This window comes from Epinephelus fuscoguttatus, linkage group LG19 (assembly GCF_011397635.1).
Source record: "Epinephelus fuscoguttatus linkage group LG19, E.fuscoguttatus.final_Chr_v1".
Classification (NCBI taxonomy): Eukaryota; Metazoa; Chordata; class Actinopteri; order Perciformes; family Serranidae; genus Epinephelus; species Epinephelus fuscoguttatus.
In genome coordinates, this window is record NC_064770.1 from 1,954,852 (window position 1) to 1,975,327 (window position 20,476).

At 42.2% G+C, this 20,476-nt stretch overlaps 2 protein-coding genes across 2 annotated transcripts in view; one reads left to right on the forward strand and one right to left on the reverse strand.

Moving 5' to 3' along the window:
* Positions 1–817: 817 nt before the first annotated feature.
* The window catches only part of scpep1 (serine carboxypeptidase 1), a 69,018-nt gene continuing 49,359 nt past the window's right edge, over positions 818–20,476 (reverse strand). Inside the window, exon 13 of the mRNA XM_049560264.1 lies at positions 818–1,025. Coding sequence (XP_049416221.1) covers positions 963–1,025 — 63 coding nt within the window. The 3' untranslated portion in view covers positions 818–962. The remainder of the gene's footprint in view (positions 1,026–20,476) is intronic.
* Positions 7,118–15,241, forward strand: LOC125878825 (E3 SUMO-protein ligase ZBED1-like). Its single transcript, XM_049560237.1, has 6 exons — positions 7,118–10,826; positions 10,943–11,490; positions 11,613–11,757; positions 11,873–12,104; positions 12,207–12,347; positions 12,441–15,241. Exons 1-6 carry the CDS (start codon positions 10,789–10,791, stop codon positions 12,909–12,911), a joined length of 1,575 nt encoding a protein of 524 aa, XP_049416194.1. The 5' UTR covers positions 7,118–10,788; the 3' UTR covers positions 12,912–15,241.

The following is a 20,476-nucleotide window of genomic DNA, read 5'->3' on the forward strand; positions in this document are numbered from 1 at the left end:
AGACCTTATTTCAGGCATCAAATAGCCATTCAAAAAACAATTCTGTCAGAATTCTGAGGATTATGAAGGTTATTTCTTTGTAACATGCCTTTTCAACATAACCTTAAAAGATGGAGCGTACACATGAAGAAAAACAAAGTCTTATAAAGGATTTGAAGAAAACCTTTGACTGTCCAGGGCTTACACACTATGGCGGAGCAGTCGCTGCACAGCTAGCTGTCACAAATCTTTATCTCTTTGAGTCATTATACACCCTCTCTGCTGCAGGATGCCATATGTTTCCATCATGAAGATGATCTCACTAGTATGTAGCATGTAAACTGACTTGTAGCCTGGGCCTGACTAAAAATCCAAACTCAACTGTGGCTATGAGAGCACCCGTTTGCACTTGACCTTATGGGATGAACCTATAAACTAACTAACAAGCTCGGACCACTGATTCTCAAAACCTTCTGATTTTATTTTGTAGTAACGAAATAACAAAAATGCTCAGGACAGAGAAATACATAGATACTAGAGTAAAATGTAGTGGTGTAAAAGGGAAAATTGACCAATAAAAACTCAAGTTAAGTACAGATACTCCAAAAAATGTAAAAATGTACTGTAACATAGTATTTCTACTTTTTTACATTTAACCACTGTCCACTGCATAGACCAGCCTTGTTTTGTGCAAAGACTCTTTCTAGCATTGAAATACTTCTTTCGACCCCATTAGAAGAACAGGACCCAGGTGTCCAGGCTTCTCAGGTATGTAGTAAGAATAAGGATAAGCATCTTTTAACACTTAGATTTTGTGCCAGAGAAGAAGCCACAGCAGTGTTTACAAAAAAGGAATGTCTTTATTGTTGTTATGGCTGAAGACACACAGATTCTGGATTTAGTTAAGCACAGGGTGGAATATAAAAAGGTCAAGCGATAGTTGTGATTGTCAGAGCTATCCAGCTGGCATTAAAGTGGCTAGATCAATCCTGCTGAGTGATCATCTTCATCATCTGCAAGGCCATAGGTCCCTGGTCTGAAGGAATCTGTGACAACAGAAAAATATGTTTTACTGATTATGTAACTAATATTACTTTATCTCATGTTGGAAAGGTTTTAGTTCTCAATTAGCTGAGCAGTTACTAAATAATGCAATATGAATCAATTTCAAGGTACATGGTTCATGTACTGTCATTGTACTATGAAAGGTAGTTGTAGTCCCGTAAATTCCCCCTCTAAAGTATTTTGCCATTTTTACATTTTTTTTGGACAATGTTGATTAACCACACTGTTCGCCAAATACTTTTTGTGCTGAAAGTTAAAAAAAAAAAAAAAAAAAAGTATGACCATAGTACAATCTCTACATCATAACCTTCAAAGGTGCACCGTCATAAACATCGTTGTGAGCTAGCAGGTTAACTTATGTTGGATTTTACCATAACTGTAGCATTATAGCCTTAGTTATACCTCTCTATGTAGCAGTGTTAATTTTGTCAACAACCTTTTATCCATGAAGAAAACGAGACGATGAGCTAAAAATAGATCTTGATGATATAAACAGACAAAATCTAGGTTTCATTTTTATTGACGAGATGACACAGGACGAAAATGTTAGTGGTGGACTATCAGACTTTGAAAGCCCGCAGGACTCCACTCAGTTCAGACTGTCTCAGGAAAGTTTCTGGGTTGATGGTGTTTGACAGGCAGGTAGGAGTTCAGTTATCTGAGTGTAGCTGTTCTGTAAGTAAACAGTCTGAACTCAGCAGAGTTTTCTCTGACAGAGATGAAAGTCTAGTTTTAATCACCAACTTTGTGAGGACAAGAGTTTAAACCTCCAGACTAACATGTTGCAGAATAAGAAAGAATTCAGGCTTTAATGAAGTTATTTCCTCTGCTTCTTAACAGTGAGATGTATAGATTGATAAGGTTCATACTGTCTTCTTATTTAGAATATTTTAAGGTTTTCTTATATTCAGACAGACAAGATGTAAGGAGGTGTGTTTTACCTGCTTGACAAAGAACATCAAAAAGAATGCGAAAAAGAGACAGCAGGGCGATTCACAAGGACACAAAAAGACAAAGCAGAACAGGAAAAGCTAAAATCAGCCATCACAGATCACTGCAGAAGAAATAACCACATCATGGACTGGGACAGGAGCAAAATAATCACATCAGAGACCAATAAATTCAAACGGTGGATAAAAAGAGGCCATTGAGATCAGGAAGCGGGCAAGCGGCACCATCAACCGTGACGAGGGGGCGTACACCCTCTCGCATACCTGGGATTCCCTACTCCAGAAAACGAACAACGACGTGGGAGGTGGGGTTGGCCTGAAAGACTCTGATTGGTCTGTCAGGCCTACTAGCTGATATATAACACGTCAGCAGCACGTCGGATGATGCTTCTGAGGAAGACTGGAGTCTCAGTCAAAACTGTCAAGCAGGTAAAACACACCTCCTTACATCTTGTCTGTCTGAATATAATAAGTCAGAGTTTACAATGAACCTCGGTACAAATCCTAGTTGTCTCAGATTAGTTATTTGTGGTGTCTATATATGCTCTTAGTTTTTAAGAGCATATATAGAGAGATGTTGAGCTTTTCAAATGATAATCAGTAGGTGTGTGCTCATAAATCACCCCTTAAACCTGTCAAAAACTGCTGGATAAATGACAGTTTGTAAGTGTGTAGAAACTATTTATAGTTGTAAAAAAAAATTGTCAGGCAGACAAAAATGTCAGACACTCTGGTGATCACAGCAACAGCGAACTATAAAGGGGAAAAAGGCATTATTGTTGATGTTGATGACGACCAGCGTCAACCACTGTTGACAGAAGACTGACAGTTGGTTACATCCAGTACAAGGCTCAGCTGTGGATGCATTTGACACAGGAGTCTCTGTCAGCAGCATGGGCCAGCATTTACCCACAGACAGTAAGGCTTTGATTTAAGTCTTTGATTTTAGCTCCTTTGAATATCTTTGCTTTTTGGTAAAAAGTACTTTCTTAATCACTTATAGACCTCCAAGATCCACTGGAAAATTCATCAAGGAGTTTGCCAAACTGCTGTCAATTATCTGTACTGACTACAACTTTTTAGTCATAACAGGGGATTTCAACATTCATGTACACAATCGTATGCACAGTATTGCCTAAGAACTCTCTTCTCTACTTGCCTCTCACAACATGAGAAAGGGCTTACGCACACTCAAGGCCACACTCTAGATTTGGTTATCTCTAAGGGTGTTTACATTTCTTCTGTTGATGTTAAGGACTTGTCTCTTTCTGATTATTTCTGTGTGTTCTTTGACTTACAGATCATTCCAATTGTTCACTTAACCTCTGTGTCTATTATGAAAAGGTACATAAATGAAAATACCACTCAGTAGGGCTGTAGTCTCCTGGTCAACTAGTCGATTATTTGGTCGTTATGCTCTCGTCAGACCAAATTCTCATTAGTCGAATAATCGCCGTGTTACTTTCATAAGGAGAAAAGTGCTACATCAATAGCTTTCCAGGATTAATCCATTATTTCCTGCGGAGGGAGGGACAGGCTAAGTTATCTGTGAAAATGGGGGTGTTTTCAAACGACCCCCGTTGTTGACAGAAAGTTGAACTCACCCATCCTCATGCTCAGTGTCGCGGTGACACAGACCTCCTATCAGTTTCTGTATACTGACACCATTTCCCTCAGTGGAAACGGAGCTTGTATTTACTTGTATTTCACAGATAAGAAACAATAAATTGTGAAGACAGTAAAGCCTCCACTAAAATAGCTTTTTAAGTTGTGTGTGTGATTTATCCTTCAGGGATTTATACTTAGGGATTTATCCAGGCTTCATATGAGCAGAGGAAATCTCCGCTAGTTGCTAGGCTAATGTATACCATGTAAAATGCCATAGGCTGGCGCTAATAACGTTAGCATGTTGTATTTGCTTGAAAAACGTGTTTAGTATAAGACAGTTGTTTTGTCTGTGAATGCTGTGAGTTGTAATGGAGCCAAATTATGTGCCGTTACTTTTGTTACATGTTGCTGTTGTCCCTGGTTTCATATGAGAAGAGGAAAAGATTGCTAGACGCTAGGCTAGTTTATACAATGTAAAATGCCATAGGCTTGTGCTATTAACATTAGCATGTTGTATTGGTGGGGCAAATGTGTCCAGATAAAGACAAGTGTTTGTCTGTCAGTTCTGCGATTTATAGTGAAGCTGATTTGCTTACTTGTCTTGTCTCTGTCTCTATTAAGCCATATTTAATGTGTGTTTTGAATCAATTATATAAATAAAGTTTGATTTGAACTAAACTTTACAGCACTTAACACAGTCCTCCACCGCCAACTAGTGTTTTGGAGGTGTAACTGCAGAGTGACACAGACACCACCACCACAGAAGTAAAAATAACATGCAATTTTTTTTCCTACGACTGATCAATTAGCTGACAATTATGTGCGACTTTAGTCGACCAAGATTTTCTTTGGTTGACTACAGCCCTACTGTTCAGTTTATGGAGACCATAGCTGTGTCACCAACTGTGAGTGCAGAGACAGTTCATGAGCTCCTGGATAAGTTCAACTGGAAAATCTCAAATGTCATGGATGCTGTTGCTCCTATTAAAACTAAAACTAAGACAATCTTGAGCTGACACACCACAGAGGAGAGCCTGATGGTAAAGGCCTTACAAACAGAATGCAGATTCACTATGACCTCTACAAACAAAGTCTTTGTAATTTCATCAACAATACTCGCACTTTGTTTGCTATGGTGATAAGCTTACTAACCCCCCTAATCAGATAGCTCCAGAACTCCTCTCAACAGATAATGCAATGAATTTGCTTGCTATTTTGGTGAAAAAATACAATCCATACGGTTAAATATCAGTACAAATCAGCAAAAATAATAAAATGATGCAACTCCTAAAACCACCCAGGAATAACTCAACAACCTTGTCAAAATTTAACACAGTTAACCTTCAAACTATAAAGGAAACCGTTCAGCAGCTTAAACCATCAACTTGCTGCCTTGACACTATACCATCTGACTTCTTTAAAACTATTGCAATGTCTGTCCTAACTGATATGCAGCAAATAATCAATTGCTCACTTCAGTCAGGCACATTTCCTAAACCCCTTAAAAGTAGCTGCTATTAAGCCACTCTTAAAAAGAGAATGCTAGATGCTTCCATATAAGCAAACTATAGACCTATCTCAAATCATAGCTAAGATTGTTGAGAAAGTGGTCAACTCAGCAATTTCTTGAACTTTAATGGACAAATTTCAATCAGGTTTCCCACCTCATCACAGTACATAATCAGCTCTTAATAGAGTGCTAAATGATATAAGGTTGAACACTGACTCAGGCAAGGTGTCAGTTCTAGTGTTACTGGATCTCAATGCCGCGTTTGACACTATAAATCACAGTATACTGTTGAACAGGTTGGTTTTTTTGTGACCATCGGAAGTTATGAATCCAGTTGAATAGCTATGACGTGGGGTTCCTCAAGGGTCAGTTCTTAGACCCCTTTTGTTCAGCCTATATACATATATATATATATATATATATATATATATATATATATATATACACATATACATACATATATACATATATATATATATATATATATATACAGTACAGGCCAAAAGTTTGGACACATCTTCTCATTCAATGCGTTTTCTTTATTTTCATGACTATTTACATTGTAGATTCTCACTGAAGGCATCAAAACTATGAATGAACACATGTGGAGTTATGTACTTAACAAAAAAAGGTCAAATAACTGAAAACATGTTTTATATTCTAGTTTCTTCAAAATAGCCACCCTTTGCTCTGATTACTGCTTTGCACACTCTTGGTATTCTCTCGATGAGCTTCAAGAGGTAGTCACCTGAAATGGTTTCCACTTCACAGGTGTGCCTTATCAGGGTTAATTAGTGGAATTTCTTGCTTTATCAATGGGGTTGGGACCATCAGTTGTGTTGTGCAGAAGTCAGGTTAATACACAGCCGACAGCCCTATTGGACAACTGTTAAAATTCATATTATGGCAAGAACCAATCAGCTAACTAAAGAAAAACGAGTGGCCATCATTACTTTAAGAAATGAAGGTCAGTCAGTCCGGAAAATTGCAAAAACTTTAAATGTGTCCCCAAGTGGAGTCGCAAAAACCATCAAGCGCTATAACGAAACTGGCACACATGAGGACCGACCCAGGAAAGGAAGACCAAGAGTCACCTCTGCTTCTGAGGATAAGTTCATCTGAGTCACCAGCCTCAGAAATGGCAAGTTAACAGCAGCTCAGATCAGAGACCAGATGAATGCCACACAGAGTTCTAGCAGCAGACCCATCTCTAGAACAACTGTTAAGAGGAGACTGCGCGAATCAGGCCTTCATGGTCAAATAGCTGCTAGGAAACCACTGCTAAGGAGAGGCAACAAGCAGAAGAGATTTGTTTGGGCCAAGAAACACAAGGAATGGACATTAGACCAGTGGAAATCTGTGCTTTGGTCTGATGAGTCCAAATTTGAGATCTTTGGTTCCAACCGCTGTGTCTTTGTGAGACGCAGAAAAGGTGAACGGATGGATTCCACATGCCTGGTTTCCACTGTGAAGCATGGAGGAGGAGGTGTGATGGTGTGGGGGTGTTTTGCTGGTGACACTGTTGGGGATTTATTCAAAATTGAAGGCACACTGAACCAGCATGCCATCCCATCCGGTTTGCGTTTAGTTGGACGATCATTTATTTTTCAACAGGACAATGACCCCAAACACACCTCCAGGCTGTGTAAGGGCTATTTGACCAAGAAGGAGAGTGATGGAGTGCTGCGGCAGATGACCTGGCCTCCACAGTCACCGGACCTGAACCCTGTCGAGATGGTTTGGGGTGAGCTGGACCGCAGAGTGAAGGCAAAGGGGCCAACAAGTGCTAAACACCTCTGGGAACTCCTTCAAGACTGTTGGAAAACCATTTCAGGTGACTACCTCTTGAAGCTCATGGAGAGAATGCCAAGAGTGTGCAAAGCAGTAATCAGAGCAAAGGGTGGCTATTTTGAAGAAACTAGAATATAAAACATGTTTTCAGTTATTTCACCTCCACATGTGTTCATTCATAGTTTTGATGCCTTCAGTGAGAATCTACAATGTAAATAGTCATGAAAATAAAGAAAACGCATTGAATGAGAAGGTGTGTCCAAACTTTTGGCCTGTACTGTATATGCTACCTTTGAGTCAAATTCTGCAGAACTTTAATGTTGACTATCATAGTTATGCAGATGACACACAATTATACCTATCACTGTCCCCAGATGACTACAGTTCAACAGAGTTGTTGTGTCACTGTTTAGAACAAAATAAATAACTGGATGAGCCAAAACTTTCAGCTAAATTGCAACAAAACTGAGGAAATTGTTTTTGGCAGTAAAAAAAATAGGATTGCAAATAGGATTGCTGTTAGTAAAAATACCTCGTGTCTTTAAAAGCCAGAGACCAAGTCCGAAACCTTGGTGTGTTGATAGACTCAGATCTGACTTTTAGCAGTCACATCAAATCAATCACCATAACAGACTTCTACCAGCTTACAAACATATCCAGAGAGAAGGGTTTCATGTCCCAAACAGACCAGGTATAGCTCATCCATGCTTTCATCTCCAGTAGACTGGACTCCCCCAAAAGAGCATTAAACAGCTGCAGCTCATTCAGAATGCTGCAGCTTCGGTTTTGACCAGAACAAAGAGATCTCAGGATATTACTCCAGTTCTGAAGTCTTTACACTGGCTCCCAGTTAGCTATAGAATAGACTTCAAAGTTCTGTTCCTGGTCTACAAATCACTTTATGGTTTAGCTCCAGAATACTTTTAGGAAAAGTTAATGGAATATAAACCATTTGCAACATTTCATTTGTATACTCTTTTAATCATTTTAAAGTTACTTATTGTTTTATGCTGTATTTTAGTAAGCTGTCTTTTTATTTTTCTGCACTTTTTTAATGCTTTTAATGTTGCATTGTTTATCATGTACAGCACATTGAGTTGGCTTGTGTATGAAATGCACTATATAAATAAGTTGCCTTGCCTTGCCTAAAAGTTGACTAAAATGTCATGATTTTTTGTCAACTAAAATGTTTTGAATTTTTGTTGACTAAAATTATGAAGGATAAAAATGATTAAAATGTGACTAAAACTAATAAGCATTTTCATCTAAGACTACGACTAAATCTGAAGTAGCTGTCAAAATGAACACAGCTTTGTAGATGTGTCTGTTTGTCTGTCAGTTCTGAGGGTCTTCTTCCTGCCCTTCTTCCTGTTTGTTTGTCTTTCTAGTTAGTTAACTTAGTCAGATGTCACGTTAGTAACTTCTTTCCACTCCATTTTCAACCGCTTCTCCGAGGCCGGGTCGCTTAGCAAAGCACACCAGACGCCCCTTCTCCCCAGCAACACTTCCCAGCTCCTCCTGGGGGATCCCTGTGGCTACTGGAAGGATTTAGCTCCGGAGATCGGTGGTGTAATGTTACCTGTGAATGCTGTACCCCAATGCCCCCAGAAGAGGAATACCTCAGTTGCAAGGAAAGGGACCGGTTGCAGCCTTAGCTAAATGGTAAACAACAAACATGGCACCACACCGGTAAGGTAAGACAACACGTTTACATGTCATTTTCTATATGTTCTCTGACATTTATCCTAACGATATGAGGCGGTCTTTGTGGAGAAAAAGCTTGTTTAGTGGACTAACTTTGCACTTGAAAGGATGCCCGTTCAATTAAGTTTTAACAGGTCTGACGCTACGGCTGTATCTAGGCTAACGGCTAACATGCTAACTATTATTTCTATGTCACTAGTGACTTGAAACAAATTTAGGACGATAGGAGACAGGTTGAAATAAACTGAAATTTCTCTTTAATTGGCCTCAAAGATTCTGCACTAAGCTGGTTTAAATCTTATTTATCTGATCGTTTTCATAGATAGAATCATTTCATCATTTGAGACACAATTAATATTTTTTGAACAATGCAGTAGTATTTATTAAAAGCACAATGTAAGCAGTGCTCATTATAATCACACAATAATGTGCTATTTAAATCTTAAAAGATTTAGCCCCCCCTCCCATTCCTAGTTGTGGTATATCCCACACTCTTTCCAACGGGCAGGGCTGCTTGGCAGCAGTAGCCGTGTGGTTGGAACCGCTGTCCACATCGCGCATGGCAGGGTAAGATGTTCACTCACACAGATACAGTTTAACTTACACAAGTTACAACACATCCCATTTACTGTTACAACAAGCCCCAGGCCCAGGCTGATAATATAAACTGTCTACAACATTTCTCCTGCATTGTTCAAAAGCCTACTCAATTACGAGTGCTGCTAAGCTAAAAGCTAATGATTAAGCTCAGAGTTTAGTGATAGTCAGAGAGGACAGGAGAGAAAGAAGAGGGAGAGGACAGGACAAGAGCAGTCACTGGCGGAGCAATGGGTACCTGTCTGTAGGCTCTCCACCTGTCAGTGAGACAAACATGAAAGACGTGCAGACGAGGAGTGGTCATTACGTGCGACTATTACGCACGGTTGTGGCGGAGCTGCTCGTATGGGTACCTGTCTGTAGGCTCTCCTCCTGTCACTGAGACAAACATCAAAGACGTGCAGATGAGGAGTGGTCATTACACGCGAATATTATGCACGGTTGTGAGGTGCGCAGCGGCAGATCTCACAGCACACTGTTTATAAACCAGTTAACCAGTTTAAGTGCAGGAAATGTTTAGTTTTAGTTTTAGTTTAGTTAGTATAGACATTCACTCTGTCTGTTGGAGAGATAGAGAGAAGATTAAAGCGTCAAATTGCGGTACAAGATGCTGTATAAAAGACAGGCTATGTCAGAAATCCATTCATTCCCTGCACTAAAATCCATTCATTCCCTGCCCTAACCCTCCTCTCCAGAAGGAGACACTGAACATTTTAATCTGCAACACCAGTAGGGATGGGTACCGAGTTTGGTACTTTTATTGGTACCGACCGAATTCAGCCGGTAATCCCGAGTACCAATTCACGTAAAATCAAACGGTACCACATTTCAGTACCTGAACGCATCCTCGGGACTTCGAGAGTGAAGGAGTGACATTTTCGCTGCCTATCGTGAATGCAGCATTGTACGCACGAGAGCGTGATCACGTCAGTGGCAGCTATCAACAAAGCAGCATGGCTGAGAGAAAGAGGTCGAAGGTGTGGCTCCATTTCTCAAAGTTGGATGCAGACTACGCTTGCTGCAATATTTGCGACGCAAAATGCAAGGCCAGCTACGGAAATACCTCAAACCTGAGAAAACACCTGGTCAAGCACAAGGTGTTTTTAAAGGCTGACGACTGCACAGTATTTGATAGCCTGAAAGTTAAGGCTACTTCTCCCGGCGTTAGCACACTTGCAGCTAGCGGCTCGTCGTCACCTGCAACCAGCATCGGGGCAGAAGAAGTGGGATTAACGTTTGGTGATGACGACGGTGAATTAAGCGGGGCATCATCAGCTTCATCGGTTCCAGGTAATTAATTAGATTAGTGTTTAAGATGATTGGGCTTTGTTCTGGTCATTGTAACGTTAGCTTCGCATTTTAACTTGCCTTAGTTATCATTATCAGCTCGGTTCCTCGTATTCTCTAACTTTAACGTTACACTCTTATTTGATTACAGGTCCATCTGTCCCTGTGTCAACTCGCCCTAGAGTTACACTTAGCGCTGCAACGGTGACCCCATTCACCAAAGCCAAAGAGACTGCCTTTCCTCGCCAGAGAACTGACAAGTGTCACGGGGCTGTCACTGCTTTTATAGTTAAAGGGATGTTGCCCTTTACAACAGTGGACACCCCATGGTTTAGGTAAATTAACACATTGCATGAAATGACTGATTATGTGTGTGACAGAGGCAGTTAATGATAAAGCAGTTGATTATTATTATCATTATCATTATTATTGTTGTTGTTTTTCATAATAGGGAGATGACAAGGGCCCTGAATGCGAAGTACACCCCCCCCAATAGAGACAATCTTTGTAACACACTAATACCAGCTTGGTATAATGTTGAGAAGATTAAAGTGAAGGAAGAGCTGAAAGCAGTAAGCCATGTTGCAGTGACTGCTGATATGTGGAGTAGTGTGGCTCAAGACCACTACATCACAGTCACTGTTCATTATGTAGTTGAGGCTGAGCTGAGGGAGAAAGTCCTCCATACAAGAGGAGTATATGTCTCCCAGACAGGGCCTGCTGTAGCTGAGGAAATTGACGGCATCCTCGATGACTTTGGGGTGAGGTCCAAAGTGGTAGCTGTGACTGTTGACAACGCTGCCAACATGGATGTAGCTGTCAGGAAAATGGGAGTTTTGAAGATGGGGTGTTTTGCTCACACCCTGAATATAGCAGCCCAAAAGCTGTACAGTGTGAAAAACATTGCCAACTGGTCAGGGAGGATACGGTCTGTTGTGCTGTGGCTTAGAAGAAATAGCCTTGCCAAGCCTGTCCTCAAAGAGAAACAGAAACTCCTAGGTAAGAAGAAGGTTAATGAAAAAAAAGTGAGATGTTCATATCTTTACTATTTTAGAAATATATATTATGTTTAATAATTCAGCTCTGCTACTGTATGTATGTTTTTGTCTGTCTTCTCAAAGGGCTTGGTGATCATTCCCTCATATTGGATGTGAGAACCAGATGGAACAGCCTCTTCTTGATGGTAGAGCGGTTTATAGAACAGTACCCTGCCATCCAGGCTGCTTCAAGGGACCCACGCATCAAGAAGGCTATGGACCGAGACAGGTAGAGGGAATTGATTAAAAAAAATAAGTCATAACCAGTGATGAAAATTAAATTACACTTACTCTGCTGACACAAAACATTCAGTAACATCTTGTACTCTGGATTTTCTTCCCAGATTAGAGAGAGTGTCAGATGATGACATTAGCAAGTGTGAGGACTTTGTGGACACCATGAGGGTCCTATACACATCCACAATCGCTGTCTCATCTGATAAGAGTGCCACTGCAGGGCAGATCCTCCCCATCCTGGACAAACTGAAGGCCAAGTTTGAGGTGAAGGATGATGATTCTCCTTTCAAGAGAGCCATCAAGGAGAAGGTCTGGGCAGACCTCTCCCATCGCTACACAGTATGTACTTAATTGATACTGTTAATTGATTGACCATTCATTCACTTAATGCTGCCATCCAACTATTCACATCATCAAAAATTTTATGTTTAATCTTGATAGGAGGAAACAAATAAAGAGCTTCGACAGTTCCTTGAGGAGGCTTCCGCTCTAGATCCTCGATTCAAAGTCAAGGTTCATGATGATGAGGCTGTTTGGACCCGCGTAGAGAATGCAGCTGTGGCTCTCATAAGTGGAAACAAGGTCTGTTCATCATGATCATGAAGTAGACTTATATGTTCTGTTCTAATGCAAACATACTGTTTTAATTACTTGTTGTGTATGCTTTATTTAAAGGGTGGAGAGGTGACCCAGGAGGAGGAGGAAGGAAGAAATAAGCAGCAGGAGGAAGAGGAGGATGGGTCTGAGGGCGAAGAGATGGTGGCTGCACCTGTAAGAAGTAAGAAAAAGCTTTCAGCTTTGGGGGAGCTCTTTGAGGATGAAGACCAGGCCCTGCTACTGCAGACCGAGGCAGACATCAGTGCTCCCTCAGTGACTGAAAAAGCCAAGAAAGAGCTGCAAGTCTACAGGAGCTTTCCAGCAGTCCTCAGCTCAGTGGATCCCCTCCTGTGGTGGAGGCAGAAGAGGGACCAGATGCCAATGCTGGCCAGCTTGGCCAAAAAATATCTGTGTGTTCAAGCCTCTTCCACTCCCTCAGAGCGAGTATTCTCCACAGCGGGGGACACAGTCAGTGTGGAGCGGGCTCGGCTCTTACCCGAGAAAATTGACATGTTAGTGTTCTTGAAAAAGAACTGCACGAGGAAATAAGACATGTAGTTCATGGTAGAAGGAGCAGTTTATTTTACTTTAAGTTATAGTTTGTAATACTTTAATTTATAAAATATAATACATTTTATTTATTTTGACTCCATCCTCTCATTTGTTTTTAACTTATTTGCCCTCCCCCACACACATTTTTCCCAGAGGGGAAAGAGGAGGAATAGGAGGTAGTAGGAGTGGGTTTATTTTGTGCAATAAAAAGAACTGCTGCATAGTCAATAGTCAATTACCTTTTGATATTATGTTACAAACAGTGTTAGATGTTGTTTTATCGTGTTTGATATTGAGAAATAAATGTTAGTTTTGACAAAAAAAAAATTCTAAATGAAATATCCTTTATTAACACACATACATGCGAAAAAGTACCGAAAACAGGTTCCGTTGCGTACCGGTACCGATTCCCAGGTACCGGGTATCGGTACCGTATTGGTTCAAATGTGAAAGGTACCCATCCCTAAACACCAGTCTCAGTGGGACTACGCCCACTTCCTGGGACGCCTCGTATAAAAGGGCGGTCCAAACTGACACTCACTCTTTGTCCTTGGTTCCAAACAAATGCCATGCCATGTGTCTATTGAAACCACATCAATGTAAGTAATGAAAGCTGCAATGTGATGATTTATTTGCTTCAAGAGTTTATTTGTTATTTTATTCATTTATTCTGATATGACCTTAGTTGACATGAAATTTAATATCTTTGATACTTGATGATATTAAGTGATATTGATATTTGTTGATATTGATGATATTACTTAATGCTGTTTTCTGTCTTGTCTAGAACCATGGCAAACTCAACTTTGAAACTCAACCTTTGGAAAATAAACACTTGTTGATTTAATTGAAAACGTTTCCTGGTGGTGTGTGGCTCCAGTAGAACTCCATTGTATACAACAGGCTACAACTTTTTTTCCTTGTCCCCCCCCGGAATTACTCTCTAAAATTTTACTGTTTATTGTCCCCCCAAACTATGAAATGGGATTTTCGCCCCTGAACCTCGGAGTAATATTTGATCAAGATTTGTCTTTTAACTCCCATTTAAAACATTCGTTTTGTGTTTTCATCTGCGTAATATTGCGAAGATTAGGCCCATCCTAACCCGAAAAGATGCAGAGAATTGGTCCACGCTTTTGTTACCTCTGGACTGGATTACTGTAATTCCCTATTAAAAGGTAGCTCTAATAAGTCTTTAAACACTCTCCCGGTAATTCAGAATGCAGCAGCACGTGTACTGACAGGAACTAAGAGGCGAGAACACATTTCCCCTGTTTTAGCTTCTCTGCACTGGCTCCCTGTAAAATCCAGAATTGAATTTAAAATCCTACTGTTAACTTTGTAGTGTAAGATTTAATCTTTAATCAGGTAAAGGTGTTCATATGTTTTTAAAAAATAAAGTAAAACCAGGCCCAAACCTAATGGTGGGAGAATTTGGGGATTTCCAGGCCCAGGGATTACACCATTAGGTCATGTTTGGACAAGGGCCCAAGGGGCCTGCCACCAATAGATTTGGACCAGATAGAATAGGGCTAAAAAGAAAAAGACCTGCCACCAGTAGGTTTGGGCTTGGGAAGGAAGGACTAAAGGAAAAGGGTGGAGATTCTCTCGAATCTCCACCAGCATAAAAAGGAGAGCTCAGAAAGCGAAACTTCAGTCTTGCTCCGGAGCCTGACTCAATGAGTTCTATGTGTTGAAGCCTGTGAACACATTAAACTCGATTGCACCAGATTCTATTTGACTCCAGTGTTTCTCTAAGTGTCAGCTAACTGAACCTAAGATACTAAATCAACTCAGAGGACGATCTGCAGGAGAAGTAGAAGACAAGATCGGGAGCCATCTGGCCCACATCCAGGCACCGATTTTTGCTTCTACAAGTGGCGAGTCGAGCCAGGAGAGAGGAGAAGTCAAAACCGGAGACTGGAGCACTGGGCTGCCCGCCAGACATACAGGTGGCCACCAAAATAAGGTAAGCAGAGCTTTTTTCTGCCTAAACCAGGTGTGTCTGGGGTGCAGTGCTGGGGCCTCCCAGGTCAAAGGTATTTGGCAAATTTCCCTCCTCTAAAGAATCTAATTGTGGTGTGCTGATTGATTAGAAAATAATTAAGGGCATTATTGAGATACAACTAACATCACTGGAGACGGTTGGGTCTGGTGCAATAAGTGTGATCTTGGAGCGGAAAGAGTGTATGAGTGTGTGTTGAATGTATGGTAACAAAGATAGTTAAGAAGAGATAGTTAAAGTATTTAAAGTATTAAGAAGACAAATAAGAATAAGAAGTGCACAAGAGAAGAAACAATCTCTAAGAGTTATACAGGGGAGAGAAAATAACCGGTAAAAGAAAAGAGAAAAAAAGAGTAAGAAAAAGAGAAGAGATATACAACGCATATCCATCATATCCGCCTATCTTACTGGCACCCCTTTAAGCCTGTAGAGGCAGGGGTGTTAGGTGTCAGACGGCAGGTCCGCACAAGCGGAATGCCAAGCAAATAAAAGAGAAAATAAAGAGTTAAATACATGAGAGCATATCTGCGGATACCGCTGTCAACCGTGCCAACATTCCTTTAAGCTTGAAAGGGCAGGAGTGTTGTGTAGGGAGGACAGGACCGCATGGGCAGAATGCCAAAGAGTTAAACAATCAAGGGGAACAGTCAGCAGATCGATCAGTGTATAAAGTTGTAACATACCTAAGAGTAACATACAAAGATTGTTGTAAATACAGTAAGGTGTAAAATAAAGATGTGAACAGTAGTTGTAAATACAGTAAAGTGTTGAATAAAGAGTAAATGTAAAAAGACTAATAAATTACCAGACGACTGATCTAACAGACATAAGGAGGGGGGTGAGACATAGAGACAGTAGAAAAGACCTAACCAATAAATCAAGTACATAAGCTACACCGTTGTAATAAACTTTAACGAGGTGAGATCAGAGAGAAAGGAAAAAAGAAAAAAGGAGCACCCAAAACAGATGGAAGAGGGAGACGATAGTGGAGATGAGATCATAGAAGAACACTGCAGTACAGAGGGTCCTGTAGAATACAGAAGGATACGTACACACTTTTGGTTGGAAAGAACCTATGTAGATAACGAGGGGGCTGAGCATTGGCAGGACGAGCAAGAAATTAAACAGAAACTCTGGCAAGTCACTAAATTCACCAACTTGAAAAAAGTAAAAGAAGAGTTTCCAGGTGCCCCGTGGGAAGAGATTTTGCGCAGATTGTGGGTCCCTTATTCACTAAATCCTCTATCGCAGAGCTTGTGTGATAATTACAGGAACGGACCAGTAGCTTCACTTCCTCTGCCCCAGATAAGTATACGAGGCCAAGACGGGGTGAGATACCCTCCACGACTGCAAATTGTTGTCGTGCCCAGAAAAGTTGAGTGGGAAACAGGTAAATTTGGGTGTCTAACCCAAGTCTCCCAAGGAGACGGGTCACACAAATTAGAGTACAACCCATATAGAGAAAAGAAATATAAAACTGCTATAACAGTAGGGAAAATCATAGTACTAATACGCACAAAAGAAACAGACGAACAGCCAGAGATCCCAAGACTTAGCGAAGCCAAACAAGGCTTCATGGGAGCCACCCAGGGGAAGATGGAAAAAGGGGTTTTAACCCCAGTGGAGGTAGTAATGCAACAACACCTAAGTCGAGTTAAACGCATTAAACGATGTGTGAGCAAATGGCACAAAAGAACATCAGGGAAAAATCGTTGGCCTATGGAAGGTACTTTCAATCTAGCATGCTGTGATGAAGTAGAGTCAGAATTAAGACACATTGAAGCCAAAGACACCAAAGCCAGCTATAAGATAAACAACAAGAGAGCTAAGGAGAGGGAAGTGTTAGGGTGGTTCAGGCAAGCAGGCGGAAGAAAGCAGATGGTGCAGCTGGAGGAAAAGAAAAAAGAACACCAGGATCAGGAAGAAGTGATGCCTACAGCTCCCGTGATGCCTACAGCCCCACCCCTGCCCACACCACCACTGCCCCCATACCCACAGGAGCCAACACAGCCAACAATGGGACAATATCCACTAAGAGATTCAAAAGCCATGGAGATGGAGGGTCAATTACAAGGGAAATTCACAGTGACCTTAACTAAAAATACTAAGCAAGAGGTCAAGAAAAAGAAACAGCAGGGACCACGGAAAAAGCTACCATTGGAAACGGCACCTCCCTCAGAGACAGACAGTACTGACGGATCGTCGGATGACGACGGGTACACAGAAGCCACTGACTTTGAATTATACACCAAGGCACATAATGGCAAGAAGGGAAGAGGTGCTGAGCAACCAACCGACCTGGAGATGACAGACCTCGCCAGTGCGGAAGACACTCCCCCCAGAGAGAGGCGAGTGCACAAAAGGAATGGGAAGCCGAGGCGACTGGAGGAGGACAGATACGAGTCCCTCCATTCAAGCTACGCAAGCCTCCCTATCAAAAAGTCTGCTCACCATTCAAGCTGCTCGAGCCTCCTCTTTGGGGAATCCAGGTCCCCCACAGCAGTATCACAAAGTAAAAAGGAGGAAGGGCTGGCATTACAATCCAGGCCCTTGAGTGCCCTGCAGGAACGAGAGTTGCAAAAATGACTAGAGCAAGAGATGGAGAACCGTTGGGTTCACCAGAAGAAAGAACGTCAAGAGGTGGCCGCCATCGACCCCACATCTCACCCAGGTCAGAAAATGAAAGATGAATCATCTAATGGGTGCAGGGGTCCCGAGGAAGGTGCCCCAAGGGGAGCTTCACCGAGGGGCACCCAAGACTTACAGCTACTTCAGCAATTGGAAGGGGTGACTCGAAGAGCTGAAGACAGAGTACAGCGCAGGTACGGCTCAGGAATTGGAGAAATTAAAGGAGCGGCTGGGGGAGGATGGAGCCTCCCAACAGAGACAGAGGGAACCCCAAGTTAGCCCCACAACAGAGCACATCACTCTGACACTCCAAGGCACTATGGAGACCGACAGAGCACAGTCAGGGGAAGCACAGGCCACTGACAAAGGACAGAAAACAGACAGAAGAAGCCAAAACCGAGTTGGCATGACACTAAGAAACGGGAAACAGTAGATGACCAACTGGTGGACCTGTCAGATGAAGACAGCGAAAGTTCCCACACGTGCCCCATTATAACAAAAACTAGTGGAAGAAAACAGTACGAGCCCTGGCCCTTCATGGACATGATAGGACTGGCGGAACATCTACCAGTGTTTACTGATGGGGCCGACAAATGGATCATGGCTTTAGAAGAAACCACAGCTGGTATACAGTTGTCCGTAGGAGATATCAAAGCTATACTCACCTACGTGGCAGGAAAACTACCGTTCCCGGGTGTGGCAGCAACTGAGAGCGCACTACCCAGCAAAGAGAGACCCATCCAAGCTGGAAGGAGTTACCATGGGGGAGGATGAGTGTCCCTCCAAGTTCCTACACAGCTTCCAGAAAAGGTGGAAGGAAGAGACAGGGGAAGCATGGAATGCTAATAAAACGACTCAAAGCTTGTTTAAAATGATGGTTAAAAAAGCCATGCCAGAAGATGTGCAGCGACGCCTAGAGGGTGTGGTAGAATTGATGAAAATGGACTGGCCACTGTTTTCAGAACATATTATCCATCATGTGGAGCTCTACAGAAAAGACAAAAAGAAAATGGAAGAGGATAACAAACAGCTAGCCAACAAGCTGACACAGCTACAGCTGGGAGAACTAAGTAAGCTGGTAAAGAAGGAAAAAGAGGAAAAAAAAAACCTAAAAAGAGGAAAAAAAACCCCTTAAGTTCAGGCCCCCATGGTAATGGCAAACCAAACAGCTCCCCAGGCCGTCCAGCCCCAGGTGCCTCCGCAGCCAACCCCCACAGACCCAAAAACAATGGGGAATGAAAATTCTGCCAATACCACACATCACCATTACTACTACCAGTAGCAAGCACCAAGAGGCAGCGGCAACCAGCAGCCCCCAAGGGGGCGGGGCAGAAGCAGAACCAGAGGAGATACAACATTTCGGGGAGGCTGGAAGGGGGGCCGAAACTACATACCAGGAAACCAGCACGTGTTCCAGCAAATCGCGGCCAACCAGCAACCAGGCCCACCAAACATGGGTACAGGTTATCCAGGAGCTAGAGTGGCCCAACACGGAGCAGGGACATCCTTGGTAGGGGTGCCCAGAGAAGCCTGAGGGGGAACTAATGTCACCAGCAATATCACTGCAGTCACAAGATGAACCAATCATACCTGTTGTCATTCACGACCGTGAATACCCTTTCATGGTGGACACAGGAGCTACATATTCGTGCATTGGAAAAGAAGGTTCCAGGTTCCCCCTCTCCACGTCATCTATAAAAACAATAGGCTTCTCTGGGAAATCAGAAGTTATACCACTAACAGAACCCGTTCCAATGCTCTTTGCAGGCAAAGTTATATGTGCGCCCTTGTTATATTCAGCTCATACCCCAGTAAACCTATTAGGAAGAGACATTCTATGCCCATTAAAAGCGAAAATCATGTGCACCCAAGATGGACTGTATTTGGATTTCCCGGACGAACCCCCACAGAACATGATGCCACAGCTTCCCCTGGGCACAATGCAAAAACAACAAGCACTTGCCTACTGGCTCCAGCTGACACCAGAAGAATCACACCTCAAACAGGCATGGACTGAATGGGAGTTGTGGATTCTACTTCACTATGATACAGCACATACCCCCACTCTGCCACTGCACTGCATGCTCATGTATGACAAAGATTTGACTCATGTAGATTACCAAGAATGTTGGGATGCAGTAATTAATAAGAAACCATGTCTAATCACGAGTGAAGACATGTTTTTGGGACCAGAAAGCGTGGCAGCTGCTGTCCGCCTTCCTGAGGAATTATCTGGGTGGTTTCAGGCACCAAATTCCACGCCGCATGTTACACTGTTAGTGGCAGAAGGTCTTGAGTCTCATCATCTTGGTCCTATGGTCAGACGTGCTTTGCAGGTGCAGGAGTGGGTACCCACAAAGAATAAGTACATTCACATCTCAAAAGACAAGCAGTTTGTCAGAATCTCAGTCAAGGTAGGTGATGAAGCAGTAGCAGATAAAGTAATGGTAGATGGAAGGACACCAACACACATGGTAGTCGCCGCAGAACATGGAGAAATGCTAAACCAGGTCCCCAGTTGTGGACAGCCCATAAGACCGATGTAGGATTGATAAAATCAGCCCAACCTGTTCACATTAAGCTGAAGCCACAAGTTAACTTACCATATCAGAAACAGTATCCTCTCAAGCAGCATGCGATTGATGGTATCAGGCCAATGATTAAGGGTTTGGTGGAAGCGGGGGTGTTGGTTAAAATCAAGAGCCCTTGCAACACACCCATTTTTCCTATCAAAAAAACAAATTCAACAGACTACCGTTTAGTCCATGATTTGAGAGCAGTTAATGCGGTAGTAGACGGGGAGATATCACTTGTTCCAGACCCACACATGTTGCTGTCAAACATTCCACCAGACACCCAGTGATACACAGTGATTGATTTGTGTTCAGCTTTTTTCAGTGTACCACTACATCCAGATTCACAGTATCTG